We start from the raw sequence: 14,673 nt of genomic DNA, 5'->3' as shown, positions 1-14,673 counted from the left end.
CAATAATTTTTTACATTTCTGTAGTGGTTAATTCATCAGTATGCCCAATATACCAAATTACAGTTATTTACTTTCTTGAAAAGAAAAATCAGTTTTAGTGGTTAAATGTTATACTTGATTTACTTCTAACTTCACAGGGAGGTCAAGTGTGTTTAGAAAAAAAATGGGTATAAAAATGTGAATTCAGAATTCAGTTATTTGCCTAATTATTGGTTTATGGCATACTTATAAATTATTTGTGTTTTCTTCCTTTTATTCTAGGTCTAATGACTGTGTTAATCATTGGTTGTCCATTGAATGATATGAAGAAGTAAATAATCTCACAGAAAACACTCTAAACAGGGTCATCTGAATCGCTTTCTGCTTTTTGACTTTTCATTTCACTCGGTGACTGCTACTGAAGCTGGTCAAACTGTAGTTATTATGGTGCCTAAGTGTTCTGGACAGCTCCTTGTGGGCCTTGGAGATGGAGAAGAAGAAGCAGAAAAAGGTCTGTGATTGGCTGAACTCTTCCACGCTGTCAGTCTGCAGTATAGAGAAAGTTAAGGTGGGTTGAAGTCCAGCGCTACTCTAGCACTAAGTGTTAATATAAGTGTTAATATAATATGTTCATTATTTGATGCTCGCCTCTATCCATAAATGACATAAACATAACTAAATATATATACATACATTTCTTTCTGTTCGCACCACAAACACATGACCCTATACTGTGCTCACTGCATCATTCTATTTTTGCACTGATCACCACCTGCATTCATGTATATATCTACCTGCTTAGCACTTTTAATTTTAATTTTTGTGTTTATTTAAGCATTGTCTGACAGTATCTTTGCACTAAGTACCACAGCAATTTCCTAATGTTGTAAACCTGCTCAACATTTGGCAATAAAACCCTTTCTGATTCTGATTCTTCTTAGAACTGGCTCAGCTGTTCACCTTCCACTGGACACCCATTCATCAGCTGGCAACAATCCTAGTGTTTGTGAGAGGGAGTAAGAAGTATTTCATTGTGATTCCTCAAAGTTTAAGGAAGCTTATCAAATGTGATGTAAATCTAAACACAAAAAGACATTTTAGGGCAGGGGTCCCCAACCCCCGGGCCGCGAGAGTTGAGGATCGGGTGTGAAATTTATGGTTTTCAGGGCTTTTAACGTTCTTTAGCGTAATTTTTTAAAATCGTTTTTATTGTTAATTCGGTTTCCCTGGGTCTTTTCCCGTGTGTTATTAATAAATCTTCTCTTTTGGTACTAGTACTTGGTTTAGTTGTATTTATCCGCGACACCTTAAAGGCCGGTCTGTGAAAATAGTGTCGGACATAAACCGATCCGTGGCGCAAAAAAGGTTGGGAACCGCTGTTTTAGGGAACTTAGATATGATTAATACCTTTGTCACATTTGCAAGATTAGCATGCAAGCATTAGTCAGCTCTCGGGTAATACAGAAACTTGGGGGGGGGGGGGGGAATGCAATTACTCTTTTCAAAGGAAAAAAAGGAGGTTTTAAAAATAAAACCAAGGAAAAAGAAAAAACACACAATGTTGTTAGAATTTGCTGACATAGTATACAGGACGCATGTCCCTTGTTAACTTCGGGACCTGGAAATCCCGAAGTTAAAATGGGACATGCGTTGTTGAGAATGACCAATCAAAGATCCTGTGGGATTTCGAAATACACACGGAAAAATTCATGATAGCTAACAAACCGCCCATGGCAGTCATGGACAAGCAGAGGAAGAAGGCCGTAGTGATAAATGTAGCTAAACCAAGTGATAGTAACATCAGGGAAAAGGAACACGAGAAGCTGGAAAAATACCAGGGCTGAGAGAGGAGAAGAGAAAAGATGTGGAGGGTGAAGGCCTCAGTGGTCCCCGTGGTAATCTGAACACTTGGGGCAGTGACCCCCAACGCAAACAAAATACAAACAACACATCTGGACAACTTCTCAGACTTCCGTTGATTGAGCGAAATTGATGATCTTTAAAGACAGACAATAACCTGACAGGTTGTTTCATCAAGAAACCCATCCATATTTTGCACTGATGTCTTTTTCTAGGTCATATTGCACGAGACTATCAACTAATTGTCTTACCGGTAAAGCAGTGCGCTCTTCTCGAAATAAAAATTCCAGAAATGTCACGTGTTCACAGCTGTTTTTGTAAAGCAGTTATTATTTTCTAAAACATTCTGAGGACATGTTTAGGTCAAAGTCAAATTTTTCAGTTTTATACAGCACATTCTCAGCCCCCGCAAGACACCCATAAAGCACATAATCATAACCACGTGTTGTTCTTCTATAAAGCTCTTAATCCCTATGATGTAAGACTGCTGCTCTGAGACCAGTCTGGCTCTCATTTAGTGATGAGGTTTGTATTCACATGTGGTCTTAGGTTTGCTCCTAAATCAGTTTTGCTTGTACAAACTCCATTGGTGGAGTCGTACTCCACCTCTAAGGCTTACAGTAAGAGACACGCTGGTTTTAACACTTGTTTTCTTACCGTTTTCCTTCAAGTACTAGAACTAATACAAATTTGATTCTTAGGCTATTCAGTGACATCGGATTTTATATTGTAGGCTGTGTGATGAAGTATTCTGTTATTTATCTGGTAAAATCAAAACTTGGAGTCACAATGACAGTAGAGTACAGTAAAGTGTTCACATTCACTTTGTAACTTTCTGACCAGATGTCAGGGTTATTGTGCCAGCGTTTGCCAATACACTCTCACCCCTAGGCGTGAAAGCACATAAGCACAAGCAGATGTTTTTCTTGCAACTAAGCTCAGAATCAGTCTCCTGCTCTGAGATCAGTTTGGTTCTTATTTGTGTTGGGCAACCTGTTTAAATGTGACCTTCACAGTGGTCCTAAATCAGTGCCTTGTTTGTAGAAACTCCATTTGTGGACTCATACTCCACCTCCACATTGGAGACACACTCATCTCAAACCTCCTAAAGCTTTGCTAAACTATCCAGGGCAGTTTTCGAGCTTACTACGAGCCATGAAGCATTTGTTTTTGGCGGTTTTGGGTTTGCTGTCTCTTCAGTGGGTACACAGCAGGAGCGATGACAGGACAAACTGCAAGCCATTTACAGCCAGCTTTTGTCAAGGTGTGGGGTACACCACTACCCTTCATCCAACGGGAGTTCAAGACTACAACCTGCAGCAAATTGGTCAGATTGTGGAGACTGCTTGTTCACCGCATGTTGCCAAACTTATGTGTCGCATTGTTGTGCCTGAATGCAGCTCAGAGGACGATAGCAGGTTGAAACCATGCCGAGCTCTCTGTGTACAAGTCAAGGCAGACTGTGAATCCACCCTCAGAGCAAAGTGGTTGTCCTGGCCTCTAGGGCTCCGATGTGAGACTTTACCTGAGAGCAACTGTGTAGGGGTGAGTATAATATAATAAGAATGTGACGTCTTACGCTGTCTGGCAAACGTAACGCAATATAGCTGACTGAACTCAACAGTCATAATCATGAATGTTTGTTTTTTTTATTAATCAGCTTTTAGCATCAATATCACGGGATATTTAATATTAAAACTGCACAGTCTTTGCTACTGTGGATTTTTGATGTTTTTTTTTCCTGATTATTAACTGGAAAAAAGTGCTTTTTGTTTAATGTTTCATGCATCACCTCACATGTGGAATAGAGCACAAGTTAAAGCATATGAAAGGTCTCATTTTCACCCAATTAATTAATGGATTGCTTCACAATTTATTGTTGCATTGTCTGTTCAGCTTTGGCATAGCCCTTTCACTGACATTAACAAACTTTAAATGGGAACATCCAGTTATTGTAACACTTCATGGTATTGTCCTCATCTCCTGGCTAATATTCAGCTCATCTGTTTGTGTTTTTCACAATTTGTCAATTCATGCAGTCATTCCACAAGTATGTAGAAATGAAAATGCAATGCCTCTTTAAGACTCTTCATTTCATCAAATTTCATGTATAAAACCAAATGCACCAATACCAGAAGAGAATGCATGCTTTTATACTCCCATTAATATTAAAAATATAAACTAAAAGATTTATGTTTGTGTTCATCCAGGCGTCATCAGTCGTCAGTGTTATTCAGACACCCCCTTCAGCATGTCAGCCAATCACGGTTCCTTTCTGCAAAGACATGACTTACACAGAAACTGTGCTGCCCAGGCAGGAAACCCAAGACAATATAGCCTTAACAATAAACCGGTTTAATCCACTTGTGACATCAGGATGCTCCCCTCATCTGAAGCCATTCTTATGCTCCGTCTACGTTCCTGAGTGTGTGTCAGGAAAACCTCGTCCACCTTGCAGAACGCTCTGTGAGCATGCAAGGTCCCGCTGTGGAGCACAGATGAGGAGTTTAAGTTTGGAGTGGCCCGAAGCTCTCAAGTGTGAAGCATTTACCACAGAGTCCTGTGAACATGTAGGTAATATGAAGATAAACAATATTCACAAAGACGCTTATACACTGTGATGAAAGCTCTGACTCTTTCACTTGCCTTTCTGGCTGAGTAGCTCAAATCTGTTTCAGCTCTGCATATGTTTGGGAATATGCTTTTTTGTACTTGTAACTCTATCAAATAGTAAGTGCTGGTTAATGACAATAAGTGATAGTACATTTATTCATCCATTTTCTTCCACTTCTTCAATGTGGCAGGGGGGGAGTAGACCCTGGACAGGTTGTCGCAGGGCTTCCACAAAGAGACAGACATCCAGTCACAGTCACATTGACACCTTTGGCCAGTTTAGAATAACTGATCAACCATTACATTTCCCCTTTACAACAGTCAGCTTTTCAATTGCCTTAGAATGAAGACATAGTGAAGTCACTCTTCCAGCATGCTCTCTAGTTAGCCAAGTTTTGGCCAAGGGAAACTTTGGCAGCTCACAAACTCTTAGACCTGATAGAATAAGACAGACAAGTATCACAGGATGGACAGAAAAAAATAGTTTGGATATGCTCTCTTTGGCAACAAGCATGCAGATTTGTAGCTAATGAGCAATGACATTGTTCATTCATTCTTCTAATCATCCACTTCATTACCTGTTTATTATTATTATTTACCAGTTCAGGTTTGTGGGTGGGCAACACAGCTACACACTTCAAACCTGAAATCCTCTTACTGTGATACTGTTAGCCACTGCACTACTGTGCTTCCCAGCATTGTTGACATTTAACTAATTTCTGTTTCTGTTCATCCAGGTTCCAGTCATCAGTGTTAGTCAAGCACCCTCTGCAGCATGTCAGCCAATCACTGTTCCTCTCTGCAAAGACCTGCATTACACAGAAACTGTGCTGCCTGAGCAAGAAACCCAAGATGTTATAAGCCTGAAGATAAATCCGTTTTATCCACTAGTTAAAGTGGAGTGCTCCTCCCACTTAAAGCCACTATTGTGCTCTATTTTCGTTCCTGAGTGTGTGTCAGGGAAACCTCGTGCTCCCTGCAGAACTCTCTGTGAGAAAGTAAAGTCCGACTGTGAGCCACTGATGAACAAATTTGGCTTACCATGGCCTGAAGAACTGAAGTGTACAGCATTTACTACAGAGTCCTGTGAGCATGTAAGTCTGACACAACACTCTAACACTGTCGTGTCAAACTCAATTTAGTCATGGGCTACCTATGACCCAGTTTAGACCAGTAAAACCAATGCACTGTAATGGAATACATTCTGAGATCATTAATCTGACGAACAGCCAAGATTTTTTTAAAAAGCTGAAACCATAAGAGCAATAAGACACCCAATATCTTACATTGTTAAACATTTGCAAGACAACAGAATCTACTATTTCCTGTGAAATTATTTCTCGTTTAATAAGTTTACATAACAGATGATGTGCAGCCCTTAGATGCCTTAAGAAAAAAAGTGCAAATTCAACAGATTATCTCATTTGTCCCCATTTATTATGTAAAAATATTCATAGTAGTATTTGTCCATTTTTATGGCTCAACCAATCTACTGAGATTAAAATTTTTAAAATACTTTTCATACTTAAAAAAACATCTTTAAGGCCACAGGGTATAAAAAACATTTTGATTGTAGATTTGTACAAACCAAAAAATGTCAAAACTAATGAGTCCAGGATTCAGAGTGACATACAACAAAAACAGATTTATTTGGACTTCAAACACAGTTTTTAACAATACAAGCAGAAGTGAGTTACAACAGCACAAGATTACCTTTCGTGGTGTCTTGTTCTGCTGATGTGTCCATTTTTTTCTGTCACCATACTGATATTCCCGTCATATTTGCAAGTCTATGTATAAATTTGGTATTTAAAATTTTTTCAGCTTTAGCTGGATTTTTGTGGCACATATTTACGTAAAGACCATGTTTCACTATAAAATTATTATCATTATAAAAGAAAGAAATGTATCACATGCTGAAGGTAACCAGAGCTGGAATGACACTGTGTACTTGTGTCTCCAGTATGGAGTGAGCAGCAGCGGTGGGGTCTGTGAGCCAATCACCATACCAATGTGCCAGGGTCTGTCCTACAACCAGACCCTCATTCCAAATCTTCTGGGACACACAAGCCAAAGAGAAGCATTCACGAAGATGTCCTTCTTCAACTCCATGGTGCAAACCGTGTGCTCGGCGGACATACGCATCTTCCTGTGTCGGGTTTATGCCCCTCAGTGTGAGGCAGGGCAAGCGCAGTGGCCCTGCAGGTCATTCTGTGAGAAAGCCAGACGGGACTGTGAGGGACTGATGTCCAATTTTGGCATTTCCTGGCCAGAAGAACTGCAATGCAGCTCATTCCCAGAGGAAATGTGCATATCAGTAAGTAATCGACAATTTGTTGATGACCAAAGAAACATTAAAAATGTAATTTAATGAAGTAAAATGAGTTATTTTTCTTTTTCAGTTATTTATCTTTACTTGACATCTTCCTTTTTTTTCTTTCACAGGAAGAAAAAAGGCCTAAGGTATTTCAGTTCTTCAGAAATTTAAAGTAAATTTGATAACTTTTACTTATTGCTTCTTTTGTAAGTGGACAACTCAGGGGGCTGTGGGGCTGATAACAAAGTTTTAACCTGCCAGTGCTGATTTCAATTTGGTTGTCCATCTCAGCAAAAACAGATAGGTGGGAATCCAATGATGTCATCAGTGCTGCTTTAGTGACGCCTAGTGGCTGAAGGGAGCTCATCACCATCACCAAAGGCATTAATACTGTTTGCTTCCTTAATTTGAGTCAAAAGAGACATAAATGTGACAGTGGATAGGAAATAAATGAATAATAAATAAACTTTGATAAATTACAAAAAAAAAAAAACCATAAAACAAATAAAAAATAAAAACTTTAAGGGTCTCTGGTGTCGATGAATACATCTGTTTGTAGTCTAGCAGGATTTGTTCAGCAGTTGATAGTAAAAAATAATAATAATAATGACCAAACATGCTAGCTATTATGCGTGCTTATAAAACCCAATTTCCTTTGGGGTCAACCTTCAGGATCAATAAAGTTTTATTGAATTGAAAAGTACACAGGATTCAATCTTTTAAGTCATCTCTGACACAGAATGTTTTATGATGAAGGGAAATTCTTTCCACATGTTAAATGTTTTGGTATTTCTGAATAATAACAGATGTTTACAGTACAGCTTTACAGGGTGCCTCTAAATGATTTCCACCCATCAAAAGGAGACTTGTGGTTTAGTGTGTATGACTAATACAATCAAACTATGACTGATTATGTAGATCATAGTGGTTTAAAGACAAAAAAAGTTCAAAACAAATCCATGTAGTACATTCAACTGACACTAAAATGAACTGCAAGTTGCTTTATAACTGAGGTTGTGGTGTGCATACACATACCGCATCTTTGGGATGTAATTATTCAATAATGGTATAATGGTAATGGTAATGGTATAATACTGCAAAATTTCCATTACACCACCATTTTTGTCCTTGTTTGCAGACGTTGAACGCTGAAGATGTCGCTGCTAAACTGGAGGCTGGTGGCTATTCTGTTCATGGAAAAGGTTTGTTTCATTTCCAACACCAACATTTTCAATAATAATTGAAAAACAATATTTAAATTCATGTTTTTTTTATTTATTTTTCGAAATTTAGCTCTTACTCTCAGTACTGCTCGTCTGCTGCTGACTCTCATGGATGTATCCTTTTTTTGTGGCAGTTAGTAGAACCAGAACTACAAATTCTAGCCAACAGTTTAACACTTAAAGAAATAAGAAGTAAATAATTTGGGGAGGGGGAACCTTCATGTGACTGATTTTACACTTAATGACTTCTGTTTTTTTAATAGCAAAGGAAGTAAAGGCTTGTGGGTAGTGTAATAGTTAAAGCCATGCCAACATGATGCATAGAAAACATTAATATGGAAACCTCCCGTGTTATAAAATTATCCATTTGGCATATGTTTCCATTTATTGCAATTATGTGTTTAGCTATGTATATTGCATGCTTCATGCTCTTTAACCAGCACTTTCAGGCAGACCAGTCTGGAGACCTGGATGTGGTGGAGTTCTTCAAACTGGAGCGTTTTGTGGGCGCTATCAGGAGAGAATACGTGGAGAGCTATGGGAGCAGGAATCAACCCTCTGTTACTGAGAACCAAATGAAAAAGGCTTTGGTTGCCCGTGGTATGACATTATTTCTTTAAAAGTACAGTAAAAATACATCCATTGACATCCATCATTTCTCCTTCATAACTCTGCAGGTAAATCAAGAAAATATACAGATATTTCTGATATCATAGTTGCGCACTCAGCTGTGTTCAGCTTATAGTACACACTGGACACATTATACAGACATGAGCTGCAAAGTCACAGAAAACCAAACTATACTGTATATTACATTCTTGATGCAGTACAAAAGGCTTAGATCTGTCATTAGAAAGATTCAAAACATTTACGAAGCAGTCATTTATTTGTAAAAATAAAATAAATAATCGGGGAAATTTCACTGATTATTGCTTCTGTCGTGCAGAATTTCTTTTGGATGACGAAACCTTCAGAGTTCTGTGGCAGGAATATCGCTCAGAGGGTGGGATCAACTATGATAAATACGTGGCTGCCCTGACAAAACTTCAGATCCTCAAAGGTAACTGCAACTGTAACACATTGACACTGACTTTATTACACATTGTGTCTACTACACCAGATATGATGTATAGAACTATTTTTTTTAACTATTAACGGGGGGGCACTGTGATGAATTAAAAGTCACTGAGTGCAAACCTTAAATTAATTTGTATCTATTCCCCAATAACCTTTGAATTGTTATTAATTTAGTCGCAATCATTTTTGTAGTTTCGATCCTTCTACAGGCTTGAAATGGTATTTCAAAGTTTTAAATATATGCCTCCTGTCTCAGATCGTTTCAAAGCCCATCTGCTGAACTTGCCCTGTGACTGTCAAGTGGCCAGCTTCACCATGAACCAGGTGAGTTTTCATGTTTTAAATAAAACCTGTGTAATTTAATCTAGCAAGTTTTTACATGTTCACCTATATGGAAAATTACAGAAAAGTGTAGACAATATTAATAATGACTAAAAAGTGTGTTAGTATAGATTATGCATGTGTATAAATCCAAAAAAGGCAAAAAGACTAAATATATAGACTAAAATACATTAGGCTGTAGTTGTTTGCAAGCAAAGGAAATTATGGGAGGTAATGAGATGAGAGCCTTTATTTGTCAGTTGCAGGTCTTTTGCCCACAACCGAGATGACAGACCTTGCCGACCGTACATACAATACACAAACATCACATTGGGGAGACAGGTCAGGCTAGGTAGCGAGGACAAATACAAACAGAAAAAATAGCAACAGAGAGATTTATTCTGAGGTCATTGGGTGATTTCTTTTTTTAAAGAGGTGAAGTAAATATTTATCTGTTTGATGTAAGTAGTAAAGATAGACTGTTTTCTGTCTTCTTTGCTACTTAGCCTAATAAGAGTTAAATAATAAAAAATATCTACATTTTACTGTGCCTATTTATTTTTACAGTTGCAATTTAAAGACTTATTTTCTTTTCAGTTTATGAAGACAGCCATTGTGTGAGGAGCAGAGCTGAACTGACCACAAGAGGACTGTACGTAGGAAATAGCTGCATAGCAATTTAGTGATGCAGAACTCTGCAAAATATATATATGACTGAAATTTTCTTTAATGACAAACATTTATTTTTAAATCACAGCAATATTAAAGTGACAATAAACACAGAAAAGAAACAGTTTTCAATGCCTGAAGTCAGATTTCAGTGTTAGTTTTAAATGTACTTCTGAATCACATACACATTACCATTTTGCTAAATCTTTACATGCTCACAATAAAATATTGTGAAAAATGTTCAAGAAACTTTTTCTGAACATTCTTTGTTGACAAGAAAATAATGAAATTACATTAGGAAGTCATAATAGGTTAAATAAAACAAAGCCTACTGCCTTTTTTACTTTCCATACAACTAATGAAATTAAAAGAGGTTTACATTGTAACAGTTACAGTATATTTACAGAAACTTCGTGCAACTTGTACAAAATTTACAGTTTCGCTATGGTTGAGTGAATAATCTCGCAATTTAGATTTTTTTTTCCTCAATTTATTTATTACTTTTTTGAAGTTCAGAATTCTGATAATTTTGCAAAATATACAAGGAAACATCAATGAATAAATGGCTGACTTTGTAAATTTCGTACCCACACCTCAAGAGTCAAACTCCACATTTTCGCTGCTGGAGCCAGCAAGTTCCACACTTGCACAGCCAGCCAAAGTCAAGCTGCCCAGTGCTCTAACCTCATCGCCACCCTACTGAGTGATGAAGATGCTGTTGTCCAGCCTCTCGAAGGTCCTGCACCGCAGCCAGCTCCAAGCCAGACATTCACTTCATGAATGTTCCCACAAGCCAGCTAAACTTCAGGCTGTGAATTGTGAATGGTGGGCCAGCTAACTTGAACTAGCCTGACCTAACCCTAGCTAGACTCAACTGCTTGAGACTTCTGTGCCAGAGCAGGCCTCTTTGATTAATTACTCAGACTTGCTGAATGGTCAGCTCCTGGAATAGCATTGGTGACTTTAAACTAAGGCCCTGATCTGTCGCCCTACTGCATCTAAGATGAGTTCCAAACAGATTTAAAGATTTATCTAACACAAAGCCAGCGATGAGTTAAATGGATCAGTCCTGACCCTGAAAGCAGGGTAGACTGGCTCCTTGAATTCAGTATGGAAGGTCTGGAGGTGGATCAGTTTGCCAGAGGAGACATTAAAGAAGGACAGAGTGCCGGCATGCCAGTCCAGGTATACCCCTGTTCTGCTGGTAGCAGTTGTACGGATGGATCTTCTTTTGTTACCATGTTGGTAAGAGTAACCACCATTAGAGCACATCAGGGTCCAGGACTGATCATTGCATCCAAGACAGCTGTCATCCCCTTGCCCCTTCCTCCTGATTCCTTTGTATGTCACTCCTAAGTAAATATGTCCTTCCCATTCAACCTCCCAATAACAACAACCAGACAGACCCTCTGTACACAGCACTTGTTTCCAGTAGTCAAACCTCTCTGGGTGATCAGGATATGACTGCTTCTGTCTACCCATTGCCACTTTTCTGTTGTTGTTTGACATTACTAGGTTTTTGTTTGCAGTGTTTGGGTCCAGTGTGAGTTTACGGGCATCTGAAGGAAAGATAAAGCAGAACAGGAGTTTATTGTCTTACTCTAACTTAGATGCTGTTTCAATTTGGGGAGATTGCAACACGTGCTTTTTTAGGTGCACTTTACAGATTTACTTATAAATCATCTCCAGGGAGTCAAAGGCCTGTTTGAAGGTTAAGACTTGGTTTTAGGAAAAAGCTGAAATTACTTTCAATTAAGGGCTAGCGTAAGATTTTCACAATTCAAGTGGTAATTATACTCTGTCATGGGTTTGAATACAGAGATGTTCCTTGAACTCAGAGGATGAGTCCATGCAGTTACAAAAAATGATCAAGCATGTGAATGTCTGCATTTGCATAAACCCAATCAAACACGGGCAGACATGAAAACTATAACACATGCATTAGTTGGGATTGTTAAGAAAAGTTATGACAGAAAGCAACTATTAGCTAAAATATTAGAACCAACCACATAGTGTCAAACTTCAGATCCCAAATTTTTAAGTTGGTCATACACAAAAGATGGAGAGAACAGATTGACACATATCTGGATATATTGCTGGTCCGATTTTAGATATAACTGTCATTATTCTCAAATTGATTAAAGAAACATTTAAAAACAGTTCCTTGCATAAATCACAAAAAAAAGGTTTGCTAAGATGTGGAAAGGTTTACTGTTAATTGTTCTCTGTTTAACAACATAAAGAAGTATATCTCATGTGGTTAAGAATGTTTCTGCTTCAAGTGTTAATACTTTGCTGTATAAGGTGGAGATTTTATCAGAATAAGCTTAATACAGCCCACATAAGGATGCATCTTATTTTGGGTATTGCCAACAAAGTTACTTTTTACAATGGATTTGCAGTGTCTCGCCTTTTATTCACATTCATACGCATTTATTTATTTATATATTTTTTTCCTCTCTTCCCTCTAGCTTTGCCTCTCTCACATACCATAAATGTCTGTTGAAATACATCTCTTAAGTTTATTAGATTAATGATTTTCTGTGAGAAACACAAGTTTTTCTTCTTCAGGCTCAATCTGCCTACCATAGCAACAAAACAACAGACCACCCTTAATGCTCCCATTTCTAGAAAGGAAGTACTAAACACTGTAAAAACTTTAAAGAAGGGAAAAGCCCCAGGACCTGATGGTTTTAGTAGGGAATTTTATATTTTATTTTATTTATATTAATTTAGTAAGCTGTTAATACCCTACTTAATATGTTTAATTATTCGTTATTTCATAATAGATTACTTCAGACTTTAAGGGAAGCTAATATCTCTCTTATTTTGAAGAAGGGGAAGTGTGCAGTCTCATTCCCCTTATAGACTGATAGCTCTTCTAAATGTGGACCGGAAGATACTTTCTAAAATATTAGCTACCCGACTCGAAATTATCCTGCCTGTAATTATTAAAGAAGATCAAACAGGCTTTATAAAAGGCCGTAATTCCTGTAATAATGTCAGGCGCCTTCGCAATCTAATTAAGCTGCTCAGCAAAGGAACATGGGTGGTTTGGTGCTTTCTCTGGATGCTGAAAAAGCTTTTGACCGGATAGAATGGACTCAGAAGGCATTGTGGGCATTGTAGGCTCAGCCAATCAGAGCCAGTGGCTTTCATTACTCGGGCATTTTGCCGTAACACGGGCAGAAATACTGCCGTTCAGTGCCTTCCTAACTTGAATTTTTCGTTAAATAGGGTATTCGTAAGTCGGGGTTCCACTGTATAAAAAATATATATTAAAAAAAAAAGATATATGATGTTGACTTGAAAAGCTTGTTCGTTAGTATATCATATCAAATCAGGGCAAAAAGCTCTGAGTGTTTGCCCTGGTTGTTTGTGATGCTGGTAAACTGCAGTGGTACATTATAGAAATAAACTCACTGTGTCTTTGGTTAGAAATTAGTTAAATCAGTTCCATGATAGTAGGTTGAATACCACAAAATTACATAAATGAAATAACCTGAAGACTGTTAACACTTAACACTAACAACCAGTGCTGTAATTTTATTTAATGAAAAGAAAAGAAAAAAAAAAGAGCATACTTACACTTCTGCAGAACAGTTTTTAAGAACTGTGATCCACGGGGTTCAATCCTGGTAGGTATTGAAAAAGCAATTAACAGCAATTAACAAGGATTGATGTGGACAAAGTTGTTGTTTTTTGTAATCATAATATTAAGAGAAATTAATTTTAGCTGCTTAGAAATTAGTCTGGTTTCATTTTTATGTTTGTTTTTTCTGAAATATTTTAAAGAAAATCAATTTACACCTTGATCTATTCATACCTGAGATCATTCAGTGCCCAGTTTGAATTCTCTCTTCCAGCAGAGAGCAGCTTAACTCCAGATTCTCCTGGATGATTGTAACTCAGATCCAACAATTTCAGGTGAGCTGGGTTAGAATTTAGAGCAGAAGCCACTGAAGCACAGCCTTTCTTTGTGATCAGACATCCTGACAGCCTACACACACAAAAACACACAAACAGAGATTCTGAAGTCTAAACAGCAAAAAAGTGTCAAGACTAACACAAGGAAGAGCTTTGAATGTTCTTCAAGAAGCCAGAGGAACTATTCCTTAAAACTACTTAAAGAAATTACAAGAAAGCCTGCAAAAGACAGTTCAGGCTATTTTAAACAAAAAAGGTGGTCACACCAAATATTGACTTTCAATTGCACTTAATCAGTCTCTTTATTTGACTTCATTTCAATTCAACTGAATTTTAATTATACAATGCCAAATCACAATGGTTTATATTGTAAGGTAGACCCTACAAATAAACAGAGAAAACCCAAACAATCATGACTAAGTGATATGAGCAAGTGCTTTGGTGACAGTGGGAAGGAAAAACTCCCTTTTAACAGGAAGAAACCTCCACCAGAACCAGGCTCAGGGAGGGGCAGGGCCATCTGCTGGTGTGAGGGGAGGAGACAGGACAAAAGACATGAAGAAAGCCAGAGATTAACAATAACTAATAACTAAATGCAGAGAGGTGTATAAGCACGTAGTGAGTGAGAAAATCTCTTATGTAAGACTGATAACCCATATGGAAAAGAAATAGTAAAAACTTATAAAA

General features: G+C 37.8%; 2 protein-coding genes and 1 long non-coding RNA gene across 3 annotated transcripts in view; 2 read left to right on the top strand and 1 right to left on the bottom strand.

Annotated features, from left to right (window-relative positions):
- rrnad1 (ribosomal RNA adenine dimethylase domain containing 1) overlaps positions 1–14,673 on the top strand; it is a 36,538-nt gene that overhangs the window by 21,049 nt on the left and 816 nt on the right. The window lies entirely within an intron of this gene.
- LOC120732749 lies at positions 2,825–10,308 on the top strand. Its single transcript, XM_040030554.1, has 11 exons — positions 2,825–3,384; positions 4,050–4,409; positions 5,190–5,546; positions 6,416–6,769; positions 6,898–6,915; positions 7,908–7,971; positions 8,063–8,106; positions 8,442–8,592; positions 8,939–9,052; positions 9,326–9,393; positions 9,988–10,308. Exons 1-11 carry the CDS (start codon positions 2,995–2,997, stop codon positions 10,009–10,011), a joined length of 1,944 nt encoding a protein of 647 aa, XP_039886488.1. The 5' UTR covers positions 2,825–2,994; the 3' UTR covers positions 10,012–10,308.
- Positions 10,544–14,091, bottom strand: LOC120732757. Its single transcript, XR_005695672.1, has 3 exons — positions 13,886–14,091; positions 13,648–13,694; positions 10,544–11,618 (listed from the first exon to the last, which is right to left on the bottom strand). It is a non-coding gene; the product is annotated as an uncharacterized LOC120732757 (long non-coding RNA).

The sequence above is a fragment of the Simochromis diagramma genome, unplaced genomic scaffold (genome assembly GCF_900408965.1).
Source record: "Simochromis diagramma unplaced genomic scaffold, fSimDia1.1 OVJJ01000361.1, whole genome shotgun sequence".
NCBI classification, from domain to species: domain Eukaryota; kingdom Metazoa; phylum Chordata; class Actinopteri; order Cichliformes; family Cichlidae; genus Simochromis; species Simochromis diagramma.
The sequence above is the reverse complement of the archived record's forward strand: the minus strand, read 5'-3'. Positions and strand labels throughout refer to the sequence as shown.